Source organism: Silene latifolia, chromosome 10, assembly GCF_048544455.1.
Source record: "Silene latifolia isolate original U9 population chromosome 10, ASM4854445v1, whole genome shotgun sequence".
NCBI classification, from domain to species: Eukaryota; Viridiplantae; Streptophyta; class Magnoliopsida; order Caryophyllales; family Caryophyllaceae; genus Silene; species Silene latifolia.
The window spans coordinates 4,189,681-4,210,239 of record NC_133535.1 but is presented as its reverse complement, the minus strand read 5'-3'; the positions used below and the strand labels follow the sequence as shown (position 1 = coordinate 4,210,239).

Sequence of the window (20,559 nt, the reverse complement as noted above, 5' to 3'; positions counted from 1 at the left end):
AAAACACAGCATTGTCCTGCAATTGAAGATGAGAGAAAATAATACATTGCCACACCAGCTAGCTTCTGTTTACAAGGCTTTTCTGGCATACATCTACCTGCATTCACAGTTCAATAAAAATAAAATACAAAAAGAGACAATGTTAAGCGCTGCTTACGCGCTCCCATAGCTGCTGCATCCGCAAGTAAGTGCGCGTGACATCAACATGCTCTATCAACATATGAAACTAAAAGAGGAAGACTTTTGTTTGCATAAGTCACCAAAACTAATTTCCCGCAAAAAAAGAAAACATGATTGTTCTGTATGCTCCACATTTGATGTATATTCCTAATCTATACAATATCCAAAGACAAAAACGGATGTTTTCATCGATGAAAAATCTGTGCAAAAGAAAACTCAAAGGTGTTTCTTTTCACCTTAGAGAGTACACTTTGGTGCAGAAGAATAAAATGCCCTCTAAATCTAACATTGTCTTCAAAAGGAACTGTCATCTATAAAAAAGAAGGTTGCAAGGCTTGTGGCACACAATTGGCATGGGCTCTATCAAACCTCAAAAGACGTCTCTTGCACATATCCTTCTCAAATTTGACATTACAACCAACTATGCCGGCGCATATACAATTGCAGTGTACAATCCGACAACCCAATCACTGAATGCCATGTGTGCTGCTGGCTTACGCTTGTGCTCACGGCCTTCAAGGCTTTGGAACTGGCTTCATTGACATGTGCCTCTCGATCAGCTTGTCCACAAACGCACGGATCTGTAACAATAAATAGATTTAATAATTTAAACAGCAAGACAAGCAGTCAATATAAATTAGTCGGCTAACAGGACATTTAGATTGAATAATCTAAACATAATTCATATGCCATCAAAAACGATCATGCAGTCAGTAGCCCGCAAATTTTAGGACGAAAACAGAAATTAGGGATAGTGGTATATATGACATTGGATTACCATCAAATGGAAATGGAAACAAAGTCTCACCTTGTTCTTACGCTTGTAATCAAGAAACTCAGAGACGGACATTGCTTTCTCTGCATCTGTTGTCTGCTCCATTACCTGGCAAATTAAGAAATCAAGCGACAACAATGTATCAAGAGGCATATATATATATATATATATATATATATATTAACATGAGGCAGAGTAATTTTTCTTTTAATGAAAAAATTAAATATATAAATTTATATTCCGCTAACCTTGGTGGCACTCTTTTTCATTATAGACTTGTATCCATCTTTATCAATCTTTCTGGCTTTGTATAGGGGCATAAGCAGTGAAGCAACGTAATCCACAACACCCTGTTTAATATGTTCAGTACTTTTTGGCTGGTTGACCGCCAATTCGTTATTAACTGTAACCTGAGAAATAGAACTCTCATTAGGAAGTCCCTCGTGCTTCTTTGCAACAAGTCTCGACATTGTGCTTGAATCTTCCTCGTCTTGAATATGCATGGATGATTGAAATTCAAACTCGGCCTCTGCAGCTTGGCACTGCCACCTCTCAATGGCATGGTAATCTTTTAATACATCACTACCCGAGGATTCAACCCATGCCTTAGTAAAAGCAGTGTTGTCCCCGCCTACACTTTCTCCAGAATGCTCTCTCCAGTTCAACTGGCATGCCACATCATTCGAATTGCTACGCTGCGAAAGGTTATCCACCGGCAATCTAGAATTCTCGAGATTAGCACATGTCTCAGAGAAGTCAACTGACCAATCCCTAACTCTACAGTTTCTTGAATCTATTTCTGAAATACAGTCCTGTCTTCCTAAAACCCCACCAGACCACCTTTTTCGCTCTGCCTCATCCATTTGTGCATATTGCTCTCGTCTAGCATACTTCTGGAATGATGGTATTTTTGGCAACTGCATCATGCTACTCCTTGCTTCGGATGATGTATAAGCCTACCAGAATGCACAAATTACGAGTCAGATATTTTGAGGGCAACCACAACCAGCAATTCTTTTTACAACAAGATGCTGCGCATAAGAACACAGCACCAAACACAAGTACACCCTGATTTTGTCCCACTAAAACAAAGTAGAACCGAAAAAAGGACAATCCATATAAACGATCAAAGAAACATGTCGGCAAATAACAGCAGTTACACAAACTTCAAGCAGTGGTGATTCTAGGATTTGGTTGATAGGGGTGCATAAAATCCTTTTATATGAAAAATCTAGTCAGAGCAAAAAAAGATCTTCTCTAATTGGGCAAATTATATATTTAAAACAACACAAATTCTTATTTAAAACGGAAGTATCTGTCTTAACCTTAAGACGGGTCAAGTATGTCAAATAAAACAAAAGTAAAATGCGTAGGGAAGAAAAAGATATATGTCTTATTCATACAAGTGGGATACTACTTGACCAGGTTGATACTACTTGACCAGGTTTTAACCTTAAGACGGATATTATTCGTCTTAAAAGAGACTAATTGAACAAACAAATGTAAATAACATTGAATGAAAATTGCTCTGTACAAGAATTGGACTCATGACCTTCAATTAAAAAATAATACCCACAAGGCCCAAACCACAAGACCAACTTGATTATTGTGCTTCTTTATTGCACAAAACTTTATACATTTCTGGAAAAAGAGGAGTTCAGATGCACCCACAGAACCCTCCTTGAAGACGCCACTGACTTCAAGGGATCAGCAATTCAATATCCAAGTTTCCATAAAGGACCACATAAAGTATGTAACATAAGTTTTCGTCTTTCTCTTAGCTGTAAATTTCATGCTTCTGACTTGCTTAAGTCACTACGTAATAATAATCTACTCGATACTAAGAGCATCATCCTTCCGATATCCATTGGAAGTTCTAATTAAAGCTGTAAATTAAGAACAAAATATCAAAAGACAAAAGCGCACCTTTATGGCAGCAAGCGCGGCAGCATGGGCAGCCTCAGCTGCGGCAATAGCAGCCTGTTCTTCTTCAGACAACGGTACATCTACAGGCTCCTCTGACTTACTCTCTAGTCCCGCTTTTGAGGCATTTGATATGGATGAATGAGTCTCCAGCTTCACTTGTTTTCCTGTCAGCTTCTTATGACTTAGATTGACATTATTCCCAGTAGCACAATGCTGCGCACGTTTAGGGGGCTTTCTGGAACTCTGATCTTTTGCTTTTGCTTTTGAAGAATCTGCATTTGTCATGTGTCTCAACAGCTTCAAGCCACCATTAGTGGCCTTCTCCTTGCGGAAAACTTCAATCCACATGGTAACCAGCTGACTTGCTATGCTACGTATATCGCGGCTAGTGTGGACACATACTTTCTCTTTGACGGTTTTACCAATACCTATATTATAATCAAGAGTTGCAATATTCAGAAAGGAGATCGAATAACCCATCTTACATTAGATGCATATAGATTGCCCTTAAACCACTCCTTGCAAGAAAACCTCACTGAAGCTGTCCTTTCTTTTAGTTCCATACATATAAAAAAGAGTACTTCATTTCATAAATCACAGCTATTACAAAATTGCTCTCAACTGGACGCATGTAAATATTTAGATGCCACAGAATGTGCCCCCATGCTCTCTCCAAGACAAGAGGTAAAGAAAAATGGAGGTGTATACCTGACAAGCGAACAGCTACCAAGTCAGTGGAGACCAGCACAAGTATACGAACACAATGACGTAACAGCTGAGTTCCATCCTTCCCCAAAGAGTCCTGTTTTTGTGCAAAATAGAGGGGAACAAACATTACAGTATCCGGAAAAATCCCAAAATCTCTAAAGAAGGTTTCTATGACATAAATAACATCGCCCCAGTGCAGTGCTGCGGGCGAGATAAGGAGGCAATGCATGCAACATCACTCATTGAGTTGAAAACACAAAGAGAGGCTATTTTTGGAAGACCCGTAATGAAATTGCTACTTCACAAACAAAGAAGCATAGACACATTAGTGAGACACTTTGCCACATGACATTATATCTCAAAGCCAAAGAATAGGGAGTACTTGGCTCAACTAGGAAAGGACAAACTTTTATGACAAAAATACATGAGAATGTCCTGTATCTATGTTCGAAGACAATTGCTTAGTTGCCTGAAACTCACCAGTATCCAGGAATTCAGTATGCTGAGCCCTTCTTTTGATCCGGCAAAAGCTTTCAGAGATTCCACAGGGAGACTCAACAACTCTTTAGCCAGACGCAATTTTCCTGCTGATGTTTTAGCAGAGAAGAACAAATCCTGTAGTAAACTTTCTCTTGTAAAGCCGGGATCAGTGATGCCAATTGCATCAAGCCTTCTAGCAATGTCCTTGGCTTCATTTCTTTGACTGGTTGATTGGACCCGGTCAGCATCAACAGCTTCTGCTTCTGCTGTGTAATCATTACCAGTTGTCAGGATGTCAATTATACGGACCGCCTCTCGAAGCCCACTCATCATTGCACCACCTACTGTATCCGGATGCTCCTTACACGTTGCTTCCCCGGCAAAAAACAAACATTTCTCAACAGGTCTACCTATTATGTCATAATCCTCCCCAGAAGCTCCAACAGCAACATAAGAGTATGCGCCATAACTAAAAGGGTCTCTTCCCCAATCCGTCACTACTGATGCAACTGGATCTGGAACAGCTTTATCTCCAAAAAGTCTACGTAGAACGGTCAAGGCATGATTCACATGGTCAGAAGGGCTTGCATTTTGTCCATCCACAGCAGCTTTACCAACCACTAAGGCTATAAGAACAGGAGCTCCAACTGTTTTCTTCACATTCCAAAACATGAAGCAGCGGCCCCTTGAGTCAGAGTGCTCAGCAGTAGCTCCAAAGTAATCCACAGAATCATCCCAAAAAATGTCTGGGAACTCCATCACTACTTTATTGAGAACACCAAAACCCAGCCGTTGGATGGCTGAATGTTTCCACTGTGGCAATGGTGGCGAGAACTTAATAGAGTCTGCCTTTAAGCACCCAAGTGGCACGGTAATCAAAACAGCATCTCCAAAGAACTCCTCGCCATTAAATGTGGATACTTTTACCTTATAGGAACCATTTTCCGCACTTCCTAAGTCTGTTGGGCCGTAAGAAATGTCAGAGACCACCTGGTTCAAATGAACAGGAAGTCCTTGTGCAATAGATTCCACAACAGCACTATAACCCCCTTTGATCATACAATGAGCTCCTCCAAATCCTCCATAGACATCATCCTGGTTCCAATGAGGAAGAGATACGTCTTTGAGCAATGCAGCACAGCCATACTCTAAGTGAGCAAAATGCCAATCCATAATTCTCCTCTCAATATGACTCAGTGTTCCATCCTTAGCACCATTTTCAGCTGGAGCAAGGCTGCTTGCCAATGGTTCCAGTAATTCAGATTTTACATTGTTTTGATAAAGGACTTTGCGGCGAATTTTGAGACCGAATTCTAACCCATCTTCGAGAGACATTTTTGTAGCGCTTTCCCCTTTCTGAGCAACAACCACCATCATATCATCCAGTAAACTATTGAACTCTGCTTCCAAAGATTCATCAACATCTGCTGGTACCTTCTGACCAGTTACAACATCATAAAGTGGGCAATCACTGTTTAGTATAGTCAAATCAAGACCCAACTGAGCACAAATTAAGGACGAAGGATCAGGTCGCCTTTCACTAGCCACATCGGCTTCAACGCCTGTGATAATACTTGCTCCAAGATCCACGGGTACTGAGAGAGATGAGCGATCTGTATGAACTCGGCCACCAATCCTACCCCTTGCCTCAAGCACAGTGACAGGATAACCTTGCCTCTGCAAATGCCGTGCTGCAGTCAAACCCGCAGGGCCTGCTCCCACTACTATGATCCTTTTCTGGTTTTTAAAATCACATTTTGTAGAGGAATTGGCCGCCAAATGCCCGAGCATCATTGGTTGACTCACACCTTCACCATGCTCAAGCTTCCTTCCAAGCAAATCGGCTGAAGAGTCTAGTCTAGCAACTCTTTCAGATAGTTTTTTATCAAGTTCCATGCCAAATTCACCGACAACCTGGCAATCAAGCTGTTTATCATCAGATGCATGAACTACTTTCTCTTCAGCATTTTCAGCAGCTTCATGAAAATGAATTTCAACTGCAGAAGCAATATCATCCGTTGCCTTAGGTAGAGTGTCAGCAGCTTCTTTGAAATGATTTTCATTAGGAGAAGCTATAGCATCCTTTGCCTTCAATAGAGTATCAGCTTCTTCGAAATGATTTTCATTAGCAGAAGCAGTAGCATCCGTTGCCTCAGGCAGAGTATCAGCAGCTTCTTTGAAACGATTTTCATTAGCAAAAGTAATGCCATCTGTTGCCTTAGGAAGAGTATCAGCAGCTTCTTTGAAATGATTCTCATTAGCGGAAGCAACATCATCCTTTGCCTTAGGTAGAGTATCAGCAGCTTCTTTGAAACGATTTTCATTAGCGGAAGTAACGTCATCTTTTGCCTCAGGTAAAGTATCGGTAGCTTCTTTGAAATGATTAGCAGAACCAATATCATCCTTTTCCTTAGGTAGGGTATCCGCAGCTTCTTTGAAACGATTTTCATTCACAGAAGTAACGTCACCTTTTGCCTTAGCAGGAATATCAGGGGCTTTTACCTGACCAAGAATAAAGGAAACACCATCTGCTGAGTCAGTAATAGACGCTCCAGAACTCCCCTCAAACTTCTTTTCTCCTAGTAGTTTATAGCTCCTTCTAGAGCTGGGCTCTGCCATATCTTTGTTAGCAGCAATCCCAATATTAATATAGCCCTGGTTCAAAAATCCATGACAAGATATAAGCAAAGAAAGAACAAAAAAAATGATGACATAAACGGGTAAAAAGGCTACAGAGCACCAATCGTAGAATTCCACTCACACTTTGATCCAAGAATGAATAGATATCCCTCATCAAGGAAGCACGGAAGGGTTCCTTTTCAGACGGTGTCATGGTGATTCCACAATCCACAAGAGGCAGAATACGGGTTACATCCTTGCTCCAAAGACTTAAGATCTTGTTCCTACATCACATCAAGCCAAAAACCTATAGTCAACGACATAGGTCTGCCACAAGCAGTTTGTTTTTGGAATCTTCCAGCCAAGTCCAAGAAACATAGTTCTCCAGTAGTAAGCATGTATCAAGGACACACCACAAATCTTGCCTTCTAGATGAAGGTAGGATCGTAACACGGTTTAGCAACTAATAGAACCCATAGGCAAACTATATCCTACAGAAATACACCTAAATATGTTTTTTGGATACATAATCCTTGGCTGAAATACATGAAATAGTTATAAAAATCCTGACAAACAAGGGTTCACTTGAAAACAAATATGCACCAAAACCAAAATATGTTTTTGGATTTATAATCCTTATCTGTTACCTTTCCCAATGCTTTGCATCACTTTTTTCCTCAATTTCTGTACCTTTACATCGCTCTCACCCAAAAGGTTTCCCGTTTCCCTCATTTTTCTGTCATTTACTTTTCCTTCATCTCACATTTATTTTTCACGTATCACGCTTTACTTTTTTATTGTGGTTTCCCTTCTCTCCAGTTTTCCATAGTTTTACCACCTCACGTTCACAGTTTCATACAAAGATTCAAGTAAGCCGACCACAAATCATTTTAAGACTATGCCCTCGTGGTGAAAGAGGATAAACAATTGACTTTAGATTGGACACTCTTTGTATGCTAAAGCCTAGAAGGTTTAGGTTATTGATTAGGAAAGCGTTTAATGTAACTTAAATAACTAGACCCACAGCTGGAGTAACTTCCTATTTCCAATTAAAAAAAAAGGCATTCTGAACTTACGTCGCACTCACACAAAAGAAAAGTTCATGTGAACACAAACATACAGAGGTTAAATGCCACACAAACTAACCTGCATTCCAGGTACTGTTGCAGTCCACCTTTCCGTCTCAACACCTCCTTGAACTTAATGTTCTCAACAGGATTTAATGAACGGGATTTTAGACCGACTGCTACAGCAGCAGCGCCACCACTTTCAAAGTGCGGATCTATGTCTGAAGAGTAAACCTTGTCTTTTGACTGACCACTCAGGCTTTTGTCAACAGCATGATAAGAGTAGGGCATACGACGATCATGCATTAACACCGCCCAATCAATGTCTCCTTCATATGCCATATCACCATCCTTGCGCTTTTTAACTTTACGGACAGCACGATCACCACATTGGCTATCGTTCTCGATGGAATCACCATTTTCCTTTGGTGCAACAGATGGAGAGAATGACCCATTGGGTTTGTCATTGAAATCAGGTAGCAAAGGAACACCATCTCCGAGATCTTGATCACCAGTTCTTGCAGTGTTTGACACCTGACCAATACAGCTTTCATTGACAACAGCCTCACGCTTAACAAGCTTAGTGAGCTGCTCCCCCAATTCGGATGTAGGGGTATAACAGGGAATGCCAATCTCAGAGCTGCGAGCATCAGAAGATAAAGATTCCTTGACGGCGCTAGGGAGATTAACATCTTTGAAATTAGACGCACATGGGTCACACATTTCTACAGTAGATTCCATAAGAGGTTTGTCATTCATCTCATACTCCCCACAAATTTCACTTTTGTTAAGTTCTGGTATCTTATCAGCACAAGCAGTTCGACTAACAGGTATTGAATGGTCTAAAACAGTTTCAAAACAGTTAACAGAACTATTATCATTAGGTCTCATACTCGCATCAATAGTCACGGAGTTAGTGCTCTTAGAACTCCCCACTGGTACGTTGCCAGACCCTTCATCCCATGAAGCGTCCATTTGGTTTCCTGCTGACTTTTTCTGAGGAGTAATGGATCTCACTTGGCAGCTACTAGGCAGACAACCTTCTGATCTATGACTCTCGCTTTGTAATTTTTCATCTGAAAGACGGTCTTTTCGAGATGCAGGCTGAAAATCTACCAACATATTATTTGAGCTGGGGCAGGGACTGTTCTCTGAGAGTTGCACATCCTTCTTCAACTTTGATCCAGACGCAGCACGCGGTTTTTTGTGGACACCAGACTGCGCTTTCTTCAAGAATGAAGATAGAGAATCGACCAAATGTTCAGCTGCATTAGAAGGATCTTCTTTTCCCTCTCCCTGATCATCAACAAGATCTCTTCGAATCTTAGCAGGAGATGTAGATGCGGACCCTTTAACTTTCCCATCACATTTCTTTTCTGACTTTTTACTAATTTTTACATCTGACCTCACATCAGAAGCTTCATCACCAACGTCATCCACCAAACTCGCGCCCTCTTGTATCCGATTCAAACTCACATCCGAGAGTTCATCAAACTTTGACTCCATTCTCCCTAAACTCCCACACCCTCTATCTTTCTTTGGCCCCTTCAACTTCTTCTTAAAGCTAGCTAAGGTATCCTCCATTCCCCCAAAGTCCTTGCTTATCCTCTCCTTAACCACAACTTTCTTATCCTTCTCGCCATCTACCTCCAACTTAACTTTCTTAGAACTCCTCCTCTTCAACTTCAACAATGAACCAATCGGCTCATCGTCATCCGAATCTAATATCATCTCACCATGTTTTGGCCTCTTTTTAAAAACCACCTTCTTATCTTCAACATCCATATTCTCTACCAATCACAAAAACACCCAAATTCTCAAAATTCAAACTTCTCCCTCTTTTATAACCCTAACCCTAACCCTAGAATTGGACAAATAACATGCAATTATCCTCTACTTCTCCAATCATACCACCAAAAAGTCACACTCACAACTCAGCTATCATGTCATTCAAACCCTAATCAATTCAACAACATTCAATCATACAAATTAAAATTAGTCAAATTCAACCCAAACCCACAATTCCAATCCAAAAACCCAAATCTTCAATACTAACAAGAAAACTAAAACTGCCCTTTTGCCTGAAATCCCCTTTTCTCCTGTACACACGACAATGCAACAGCAAAAACAACAAATTCAAAAACTAGGGTTTTTATGTTCTTCAGTTATTAAATACCAACAAAAATGGTTAATTCCAAAAAATTCAAAGATCAGAAAAATACCTGAGAAACAGATGTTTGACAAAGAAGTTGAAGCTAGTTTTTTCCCCAAATTAAATCCTGAAAAATTCAGGAGATTAAAGAGGTGGGTATCTTTGGTTAAATAGAGCAAAAATAATTAAGAAATAAGAAAAATTATATGATACGAGTAGTACCTAAAGTGAGCAAATTAAGAAGAATATATAAGTTGATTTTGTAGGGGAAGAATGTAACGCATGTGTGTGTTCAGTTGTAGGGGAAAAGGGAAAAAAGAAGGGCATTTGTTGTGTATTGAGCAAAATTGGGAGATGTGTTTAATGTAATAAGGTGGATAATGACCCTTGCTAATGACTTTTTTAGGATTAGGATTGGGATTTTACTATGATTTTGGGCATGAGATTGTGTTTTTTTGGTGTGATTAGGGATTAGTTACTCAATTTCTTGATTTTGGCATGTTGATGGCGGTCGCGGTCGCGGCGGTGGTAATAAGCTGGTGTGAGAAAGGGTGATTGTGTATGTTTGGGGGAAGTTGATGGATATTTCGTAATTTGATTTTGGTTGTGGAATGGTGTTTGAGGTATCAGAATAATCGGAAATGGTGTACGTGTAATAATTACAATTTCCAAAGAAAAGGGGGTTAGTTACCGTTAATTCAATTTGTTGATTTGGCAGGGTGGTGGTGGTAAGTTGGTGTGGGTGAGGGTGATTGTGTAGATTTGGGAAGTATGATGGGTGAATTTGTGATTTGATTTTGGTCGTGGAAATGGTGATTGAGGTGGCGAATAAATGGAAATGGTGTACGTGTAATAATTACAGTTTTCGAAGAAAAGGGATTAGTTATTCAATTTGTTGATTTTACATGGTTGTGGTGGTGGTGGTGGGTTGGTGTGGGCGGGGGTGATTGTGTGGGTTTGGAGAAGTTTGATGAGTGATTTTGTGATTTGATTCTGGTCGTGAAAATGGTGTTTAAGGTGTCAGAATAATTGGAAATGGTGTACGTGTAATAATTACAGTCTCCAGAGAAAAGGGGGTTAGTTACAGTTTATTCAATTTGTTGATTTGGCAGGGTGGTGGTGGTAAGTTGGTGTGGGTGAGGGTGATTGTGTAGATTTGGGAAGTTTGATGGGTGATTTTGTGATTTGATTTTGGTCGTGAAAACGGTGATTGAGGTGTCGAATAATTGGAAACGGTGTACGTGTAATAATTACAGTTTTCGAAGAAAAGGGGATTAGTTATTCAATTTGTTGATTTCACATGGTGATGGTGGTGTAGGTGATGGTGATTATGTTGGTTTTGAGAAGTTTGATGGTTGATTTTGTGATTTGATTATGGTCGTGAAAATGGGGGTTAAGGTGTCGAAATTCGAAATATTTAAAAATGGTGTACGGTGTAATAATTACAATTTCCAGAGAAAAGGGGATTAGTTACTCAATTTGTTGACTTGTCATGGTGGTGGAGGTGGTGGTGGGAAGTTGGTGTGGGTGTGGGTGATTGTGTAGTTTTGGGGAAAGTTTGATGGGTGATTTTGCGATTGATTTTGATCGTGCAGATAGTGTTTTAGGTACTGGAATATTTGGAAATCGTGTACGTGTAATAATTACAGTTTACAAAGAAAGAGGAATAACAATGATGGTCATGATTGAGATAATGATGGTGATTTGATGAGGGTGATTATTATTAATTAATTTGGTTCGGAAAAGTTTGATGGGTGATTTTGTGATTTGTTTTAGGCGGGTATGAGTGGAAATGGGGTTGGAGGTGTTGGAAATGGGGTCGGGATATCTATAAATGGTATTTGTATAATTATTGCATTTTTCAGAGACAGGGGAACAACGTCGATGGTTATGGATGAGATGATGGTGGTGATATGGTAAAGGTGATTGTTGTTGGTTGATTTGGCTAGGGGTTAATTAGTTTTATGGGTGAGTATCTTGTGATTTGTCTTTGGTGGGTTAGAGTGGAAATGGTATGGAAATCGTGTTGGGATATATGAGAATGATACCTTTATAATTACTACAGTTTTGTAGAAAGAGGAACAACGCTAATGGACATTCTTATGGATGAGATAATCGTGTTGATTTGGTGACGGTGAATCGGTGATTGTTGATTATTTTGGTTGTGGGAAAGTTTGATGGATGATTTCGTGATTTGTGGGGATTGAAGTGAAAATGGGTGTTTAAGGTGTCGGAAATGGTGTTGAAATATATAAGAATGGAGTATGTGTAGTTATTACAATTCATAGAGAAAGAGGAACAAGAACGATGGTTATGGATGAGATTATGGTTGTCTGATAATATCGTGCGCTTTAAATGAAAGGTGAAATAATTGGAAATGGTGTCTGTATAATTGTTATGTGTAGAATGCGATTCTTGGGTAAAGAGGAAGATGACGATTGTGATGGATGAGACAATTCACGAGGTTCAAATGCGGTGGGATGTTATTATTTCCATGGCGATTAGCCATATTAGATGGATTTAATATTAGCGCTCATTATTTGACATAAGAAGGTAGTGGCCCCAATGTAAAAATGGGAAACAACAAAACACTTAAATACATATTTAATGATGACTTTGTAAATATGATTTGTTGTTGGTGGTAAGTTGAATGGGAATGGTATTAGAGTAGCTAAATTGTGCTGAAAAAGTTAGAATGACATGTGTGATAGCTATGCATAAAATGTAACATCGGAAAAAAGATCGCCGATTGCGATGATTATGGATGAGATAATGATGGTGGAAAAATTATCCTTTAAGATTTTGATTTAGTTGAACTTCATTCTCACAATGTATAACTATATCAGATGAATGTGATTATGGCGCAAACGTGTTACTGATGATGTTTTACTTATTGAAATGGTGTCACCCTAATTGAAAATGACGTATGCTCATGATTGTTTGGCTTAAAACGTTATACGAGGAGAAAGATTGGCGATGAGGGCCAGACGGTTATGGATGAGCCAATGAATTTTTAGAAGCAATTAATTATAGGGAATTTTTAATGCGATTGGATTTTGCGTTCATTTTCAAAATTCTAATAGAGATCTCATAACGGGGTGAGTATCAAAAGACAGGCGCATATATCGCCGTATCGGTAATATAAAAAGGAAATGTCACGTGGAATGTTAAAATATACGGTCAATGTAATTGTGAACAAAAAGGATATACAATTCATCCATGTATATTGTAAGATTGTTTCAAAAGACAAGTAGTGATGCATATTATCCCATTGTTCGTGGTCACTTGGTGTGTGTTATATACTTATATGCCTCGATTGCTTGTCGACCTTGAATCTCAAAAGTTAGATAACAAGGTTAATTCAAATGGTACGATTTCGATCAATAGTTGTTTAAAATAATAAGACAATTTTATATATACGTAAGCTAGATGTCTTGTAGAATAAACGTTACTACATTCCGTAAACTACTCTATTAACAAAAAGTAAGAATCTATTGTTACAAGTCTTACAATTTACAACCCGTCAGTTTTATAATCGACAATGTTTAGAAAATTAAGTACAACAAGAGCCGAAGATGGCCAACCCTAAAAACTGAAATTCGACAAGTTATAATTTAAAGCAATTATTTTACTAAGAAATCGAAACTAATCTCTTTAACTAATTAAGCTAAACCTAGTTGAGTTGCCAGTACGAATGTCAACACTTGATCAAGATCCAATTATAGCATATTGATTTAACCAGAATCAAATATATATACATTTTCTTTTTTCATATGTGATCTTATATTCCAATAAAACTAATCTAATCTAGACTTCGGGTTTGTCACCCGTTAAAAAAAGGTGGTTGACTTGGTGTACATGATTTACAAGTTATCACGTATATTCGGAGTTTCCCTAGTAACCAGTGCGCATCAACAGCGATTGCAAGTTCCTCGTTATCAAAAGAAAATTCCAAATCCCATTATATGATTTGGATCCGACATACCATATATACTGCCACATGGATGATCAAATGACCCAAGCCCATAGACTCGACCCGGCCTAACCTGAATTTTTTTAAGGGTTTGGGCCTTTTATAGGTCCATATCAATTGACATCCCTGGTTGGTAGTAACGGCCAACATGATTTGGGGCTTTTGGTGTACTCAATACCCAATCAACTTGTACATTTTAATCCGCCAAAAGCCCAAAACTGCAATCACTCACAACATGCTCGCATGAATTACACGGCTAGTGTCACACGACTCACACCATCGACATCGAGCATACGAGTACTTCATTTTGTAACTCGTTAGTTTGTCATTTACAATGTTAATTTCATTAGCAACCGTTTATTGTAAGGGTGTAACTAGTCAGGGTTAGCAGAAGCACTCGCAAAAAATGAAATTTTCGAGACTTTTAGTTAAATTTTTAAACTATTTTCAAGTTTTGCTTATGACATAATTCGTTTGCCTTGCTGAAATATTTCAGCTTGTTAACTATAAATCTTGCTTTGCCGCTGTGTGATACCTACAGGCTACAGGTGGGCGAAAGTGTGGGCCAGTTTGGGCGTTTGGCCCACCTCATGGGCCGAAAAAACATTCCCCCCGGCCCCTCCCAGTCGGATTAGGTTTGGGCCATCCCTCTAGCCCGGCCCGACCAACTCATGAAAATGCACTCGTCCACCTCATCAAAAAGTTAAAAAAAAGTCCAAAAGCTAAATGTTGACATCCAACGTCTCATTTATATATACTGAAAAGGTCCTTAGCGTAGTGGTTATGATGAAGGTATAGAGGATAATAAGTCACAGGTTCGAATCCCCACCCTCGATATTATTCAATAGTTTTATAACTAGAAAAAATAATCGAAAACATTAACTAGAACTTTCAAATTTTCCAGTGCTCGGGCAACACCTGATACCAGAGCGACGGATCATACCGCTATGGGATGTAGGAAGTCGAAACTGAAGTGCTGTCCGAGTACCTAAACTCTAATTCTGCTCGCGTTCTAGTTCAATCCTCGAAATATGTGGTTTTAGCCCTTTAGGGTGTGTTTGGATAGCAAAAATGGAGGGAAAGGAAGGGGAGGGGGAAGGAGGGAAGGGAAAGGGAGAGAAGGGAAGGGGAGGGGGAATGGAGTGTGAGTGTTTGGATACAATTTCCCTCCAAATTTTGCCTATTGTGGAGAGATTTTGATTAGTCTTGGAAGAGGGAAATTGGATCCCTCCAAATATCTCCTCCTCCATTTCCCTCCACCCTCATTTGCTATCCAAATGAGGGATTTTAAATCCCCTAGTCCCCCTCCCTTTCTTTTCCCTCCAAATCCCTCAATCCAAACACACCCTTAGACTTTTAGAGCAGGTTACCCTTGGTCACAATCAGTCAACCAGAACAAACACATACTATTTTCGCATACTGTCAATAGGTTAAAAAACATGCTGTAGGCTGTTGCAGTGAAGGAAGCTGAATCCGCTATTCAGGCAGCTTGCTAATCTACATCGTTCTTTACTTCTTTGTATTCAGAACCCAGTTTGCTGCTGTTACTATTCGTGACAGTGCATTTAGATTCCCATAGCAATTGTGCGCCTGGTTTAAAATATCGACAGTGGTACTGAAACGCGATTGACCTTAATATATATATCGGTTTTTAGATGATAGTTTTCTCTTTGCACCTGGTTGAAAACAACAGGCACACTAGTGATTCATTTCGCGTTATCCAGAGTACGGATGTACCCCTATCGAAAAGGAAGGGCTCTGGCAATACTCGGGTATTGCAGGTTTTTCGTGCTGTCAATCTCCAGAATTGCACTACTGGTTTAGAAAATTGAGTACATCTTGTTATTACTATTTGTTGGGACTGCCACCTCTACCACTCCGTCACACTATTATACACAAACTAAAGCATTGAGATTAAACTAAAAATGTGTTCATTGACATAGTGCCTAAGATTATAATTACTGGTTTCTGATTGTTTATACAGTTCTACGCCAGCTACTTATTCGAGGCAGGGCTAGGATTTCCTGTTAGAGGGGGGGGCAAAAGTTTCAGTGAGGGCGAACAAGTAATTTATTAAAGGTAAATTTTTAAAAAATTCGAAAATTGAACTAAAAATTTCGAATTTTTCTATTTTCAGTATAGGCGAGCGTCCCTGCTAGCCCCCTTGCTCCACCGGTGCTTATTTCTCAAAAGCAAGATCACAAAGAAATTAAACAAACACAAGTCAAGAGTAGCAAACTCATCTTGTGAGTCAGAGTTTGTCACCTAGATTGAAAAAATGTCGGATTTTGTGATTTACAAGCTATCATATATTATACGTGTACGTATGATTCTAAGTTAGAGTTCGATCTTGATACATTTTATTCACAAAATTTTAACTAATTAAAAACTTGTAAATTTAATTTTGATTTGCACAAATTTAGGTGTCATTAAGAGAGGGTTAAATTATTTGGAGTACTTCCTTAAATACAGCTTGACTTGTAGTCCTACAACATCTAATGCCGTTTATTGGTGTTATACCACTTGCACAGTTGCACCTCTTGCAGGTCAATTTTACCACTTTGGTAAATTCATTGCTAGATTATCGACATTACGTCTTTACGATCCTCTTTATTTATCAAAGATTATCACTTCTTTCTTTCTTCGAGAATTGGTGGAAAAAATACCTTATTTAAAACTCGATTTTTGAGAACGTGAAACTCACGTTAAGAGTTAAAACCCTTAATTCGTATAGGAAAACTTTAACTCTTATTAAATTGAACTTAACTTATAAAAGTATAACACGATTTGAACTTAGATTTGAACGGTTTGTAATTACTTCAATCAAAATGTATAAAATGTATTACCAATTTAATTATATAAAATCACACAAATTTGCATTGTTAACACATGATTTATAAGTTATATAGTAAATCTTAAAACGGTTTGTAAACGAGAATTTGTGTAAGTTACACCACAAATCTTACTTAATTTGTTCGTAAACAATTTTGTCTGAAACAAATAAGACGGGGTTTTATAACCATTTTATGGTCAAATGTAATGGCAAGTCCGACTGTGTTACAACTTATTGTAACTTGTTTTTCAAAACTGGTCACATTTAACTGTATAAGATGATCTTAAAACCCCCTTCTTATTGTTTCAGATCAAAATGATCGGTCTGTATATTCCGAGTTCCGACCCTACCCAGCTACCCTAGCAAGTAGCAAGTGCCAGCTAGGAGAATTGTGCAATGTCAAGTTATACTCCTGTGTAATTACGATATCAATTGGTCTCCCTTGTGACGGGTTACCATTTGTGACGGATATTTTGTGAGATAAAATGGTAACAAAATGGGTTAGTGGAGAAAGGGGACCACATGAATAGTGTTGCAGAGAGAGAAAAAGTGGGTACATTGTGAGGTAAAATGGTATCCGTCTTCAGCTTGTGACGGATATGTCATGTCTTCAATGAGAATTTGTGTTACGATATAAAGAACAGTTTTAAGACACCTCACACCACCTACCAATTTACCATAGCAATCAAATCGGTACAATAGTAATACACCATATTAACTACGTACAAAGGTAGAAGAAACAAAATATTAGGAGGAAGTCGCTATAAGATTATGAGAGGTCTTATCGTACGTACTATCAATTTATTCTTTGTATATAATAGTCTTTATATTTTCGTGTTTAATTCACATGCATCATGCACGTCACGTTGTACTCTTAACGTACCCAAGTAACCCAAATTGTTACCGTATAAGGAAGATGCTCGTACCTGCTGAAAAATGAAAAAGAAAATTTTGAAATTTTTAGCTAACGTTTTCAACATTTTCAAGTTTATTTATAATATTAGTCGTTTGTACCTGCTAAAAAGTTAATTTTAAATTTTTTAGCTAAAGTTTTCAACATTTTCCAAGTTCATCTTATAGTATTACTTGTTTTTCTGATAAATGAAAAAATTGAAATTTTTGGCTAATAAAGTTAACATTTTCCAATTTTTTTCTTATAATATTACTCGTTTGCCCTAGTCGATTTTTTTGCCGGTAATTATAGACCCTAGTAGTGTTGAATAATTGGGAAGTACAGAGTAACAACCAAGCTTGGCTAATGATTAATGATATAGTGCATAAATTCTCAAATAACACTATTTTGATTAAAATACGGCTTACAACGATTAAAATCGAAAAAAATAACAATAAAATAAATGATTAAAATGAAAAGAATAAAAATATTATCATAAAATTGATTGACTACCTATTAATAATAAGTACATTAGTTGGTTTGTAGAATTGTAGGTAATCAGGTGTATTTTTATTTAATGAGACCGTCTTAAAATGTAAGTTATTTCACTTTTTCAAGAAAGCAATATAGTTGTAGACTTGTAGGAAAGTTGTGTAGGAATTTGATTGCGTTATAGATGGAAACATCATTAATTCGAGGAGGGAATTTCTTAGCTAATAAGGTTCAAAATTCATTCATGCAAGTTATTTTTCATATTACTATTTTAATACATTTCGTTTAATGATAGTAATAATAGGAGTAATCGTATTTGTATTTTGTAATGTCCTACGTAAGATCAACTAAGATTACATTAATTTGATTTGACGATTTATATAGAGTGGTGGAGTTAGGGGTTTACTAGGGGCGGCGCTCGCACGTACCATTGACAAATAAGAAGTTCAATGTTTTTGTTTAAAATTTTAACTGTTTTTCGAGTTTACATTATACATTATCCGTTCATTTCGTCTGTCCCGTTAAAACTTTTTACCCTCTAAATTATTATTATAGGTTACGCATGGTTCATTGCTCAATAGCAAATTAGCAACTGAAAGAAAAAAAAGGAGAATTATTAAAAGTATTTTCTATAAAAATAAAAAGATAAATTTAACCCAAAAAAAAATGGGGAGAAAGTACTTCATTTAATTAGGAAACGAAAAGGTACGAGTACAAGATTTGGTTGGGAGTTGGGACTATAACAAGAGGAAACCTAGTCAACTAGATGACTCTTTTCCCACATGAGAATTTGCAATAATCATCATTTCACATGGACCCCTCTGTTTTAGGTTTAAAACGGTTTAATATTATCATTTTATAATAAAATATGTCCATTTAACAACAAATTAAAATGTTGCAGCTAGTTTTTACAGCTTAAAATTGTTGTTCTTATAGCTTTTTATCAAACCGTAGTCATATTTGATTGTAAATGGGTCAATATTTCCCCGTCGTAAATCTTAATACGAAAATAGCCCCTTTTAAGGGAGATTTGCTTGAGGATTTGAGGTCGAAAGTATAATTGGCAAATCATTTTATGACGAGAAAGTTTTAATCTAATGCATGATTAGAAGGAAGTATTGTAGATAACAGGTCTCAAGTTTGAATTCCCCCACTTTCGATATAATACTGCCCGAGTGCCCGTTATATGACATTAATTGGTTGAGTGCATTTGCATAATCTAATCTCAATTAAAAATTCTTGATTAGTTCTAATAATCTATACAGTAGTTTACATAATTGACTAATTAATTGTCTTTGTCGAACATTGCTATAGACTATATACAGTAGAATACTGCACAATAAATGCTGCAAATGTTGTACTGTAGTTGTTGTACCATGAATCCGTGATAATTATTGTGCACAGAATTTAGCCGCCTCTGCTCAAAAAACAAAAACAAAACAAAAAACAAAACACATCATCATTAAACCATTGCTCATTAGTCATTACATAAAAGTTTCTGCTGATTTTAAAGAAAACAAAGATAACAAATTCTCGTGTAAGTCACCTTAACAATTTAAAAAAAAAAAACGGATTTAAAAAACTAAACCTTTTAGACTTTTACCCTAGTCTTTTAGGTTGAATAAAGCTGAACTGTGAACTAAATTGAGTTGCTATAAGCTGAATTAAAGTGAGTTGAATTGAATTAAAGTTTTTTTTTAGATGAATACAACTGAAATAAGTTGAGCTGTACTAAAGTTAAGTAAAAGCTGAATTGAAGTAAACTCAATTAAGCTGAATGAAAGCTGGAATTAAGCAAAACAAATAGAGCCTTTGTTTGCAATAAGTAGATTATACATTCGATATATTACCACCAGTTGTATAGTTTCTGAGCATTATAATAAAGTTTTTGAGTTTTGTTTTAAAAATTATGATCAGTTTTACAATAAAGTTTATGAGTTCATTCACTTATCTAGCTTAAAAACATTACTTATAAAGCTCATTTAAATTTGAGTTTTGACGGAAAAAAAACTAAAATGTAACTTATAAAGTTTAATAAGCTTAGAAAAAATACACATATGCTCCAAACCAAATAAGCTCTGAGATAGTACATATAATATATGTTCCTTTTTTTTTTTTTCCCTTCGTGGCCTCGTCTTAGCGTAAAAGAAATCAAACCAAGGTGGTCTATTTTACACAACTCTATACAATAATATAAAACCGCTTTACAAAAGATTAATGGACCTGCATGGTCCCTATACTAATTTTTTCGCATGAATACAATTCGTGAGGGACAAGCCTCATTTAATACAATTTTTTTTCTTATTAAATACGTATACACATAACACAAATACATGATATATACCCCCCTCAATAAAAACAAATACGTATATAATTTTTTCTCTTAGATTATGACTTCTCACCTATCCTTCCACACCACTATTTATACCCCTCATTATTTTCTACTTTAAATCCTCACTAAA

General features: G+C 37.4%; 1 protein-coding gene across 1 annotated transcript; it reads right to left on the bottom strand.

Annotated features, from left to right (window-relative positions):
- Positions 1-241: 241 nt before the first annotated feature.
- On the bottom strand, positions 242-10,402 carry LOC141604769 (lysine-specific histone demethylase 1 homolog 3). The gene is made up of 10 exons (XM_074423260.1): positions 10,130-10,402; positions 9,978-10,034; positions 7,835-9,854; positions 6,831-6,972; positions 4,070-6,724; positions 3,590-3,683; positions 2,882-3,309; positions 1,204-1,911; positions 989-1,063; positions 242-761 (listed from the first exon to the last, which is right to left on the bottom strand). The coding sequence occupies exons 3-10, from the start codon at positions 9,538-9,540 to the stop codon at positions 696-698; spliced, it is 5,874 nt and encodes a 1,957-aa protein (XP_074279361.1). The 5' UTR covers positions 9,541-9,854; positions 9,978-10,034; positions 10,130-10,402; the 3' UTR covers positions 242-695.
- Between the last annotated feature and the right edge of the window lie 10,157 nt (positions 10,403-20,559).

Bases quoted from the DNA above. Each gene is read 5' to 3' on its own strand.
- LOC141604769 (XM_074423260.1), bottom strand. From the start codon at position 9,540: ATGGATGTTGAAGATAAGAAGGTGGTTTTTAAAAAGAGGCCAAAACAT. The intron at 3,310-3,589 runs GTATACACCTCC...ATTATAATATAG, and splicing joins GGTAGCTGTTCGCTTGTCAG to GTATTGGTAAAACCGTCAAA. The intron at 1,912-2,881 runs GTGCGCTTTTGT...GCATTCTGGTAG, and splicing joins CCGCGCTTGCTGCCATAAAG to GCTTATACATCATCCGAAGC.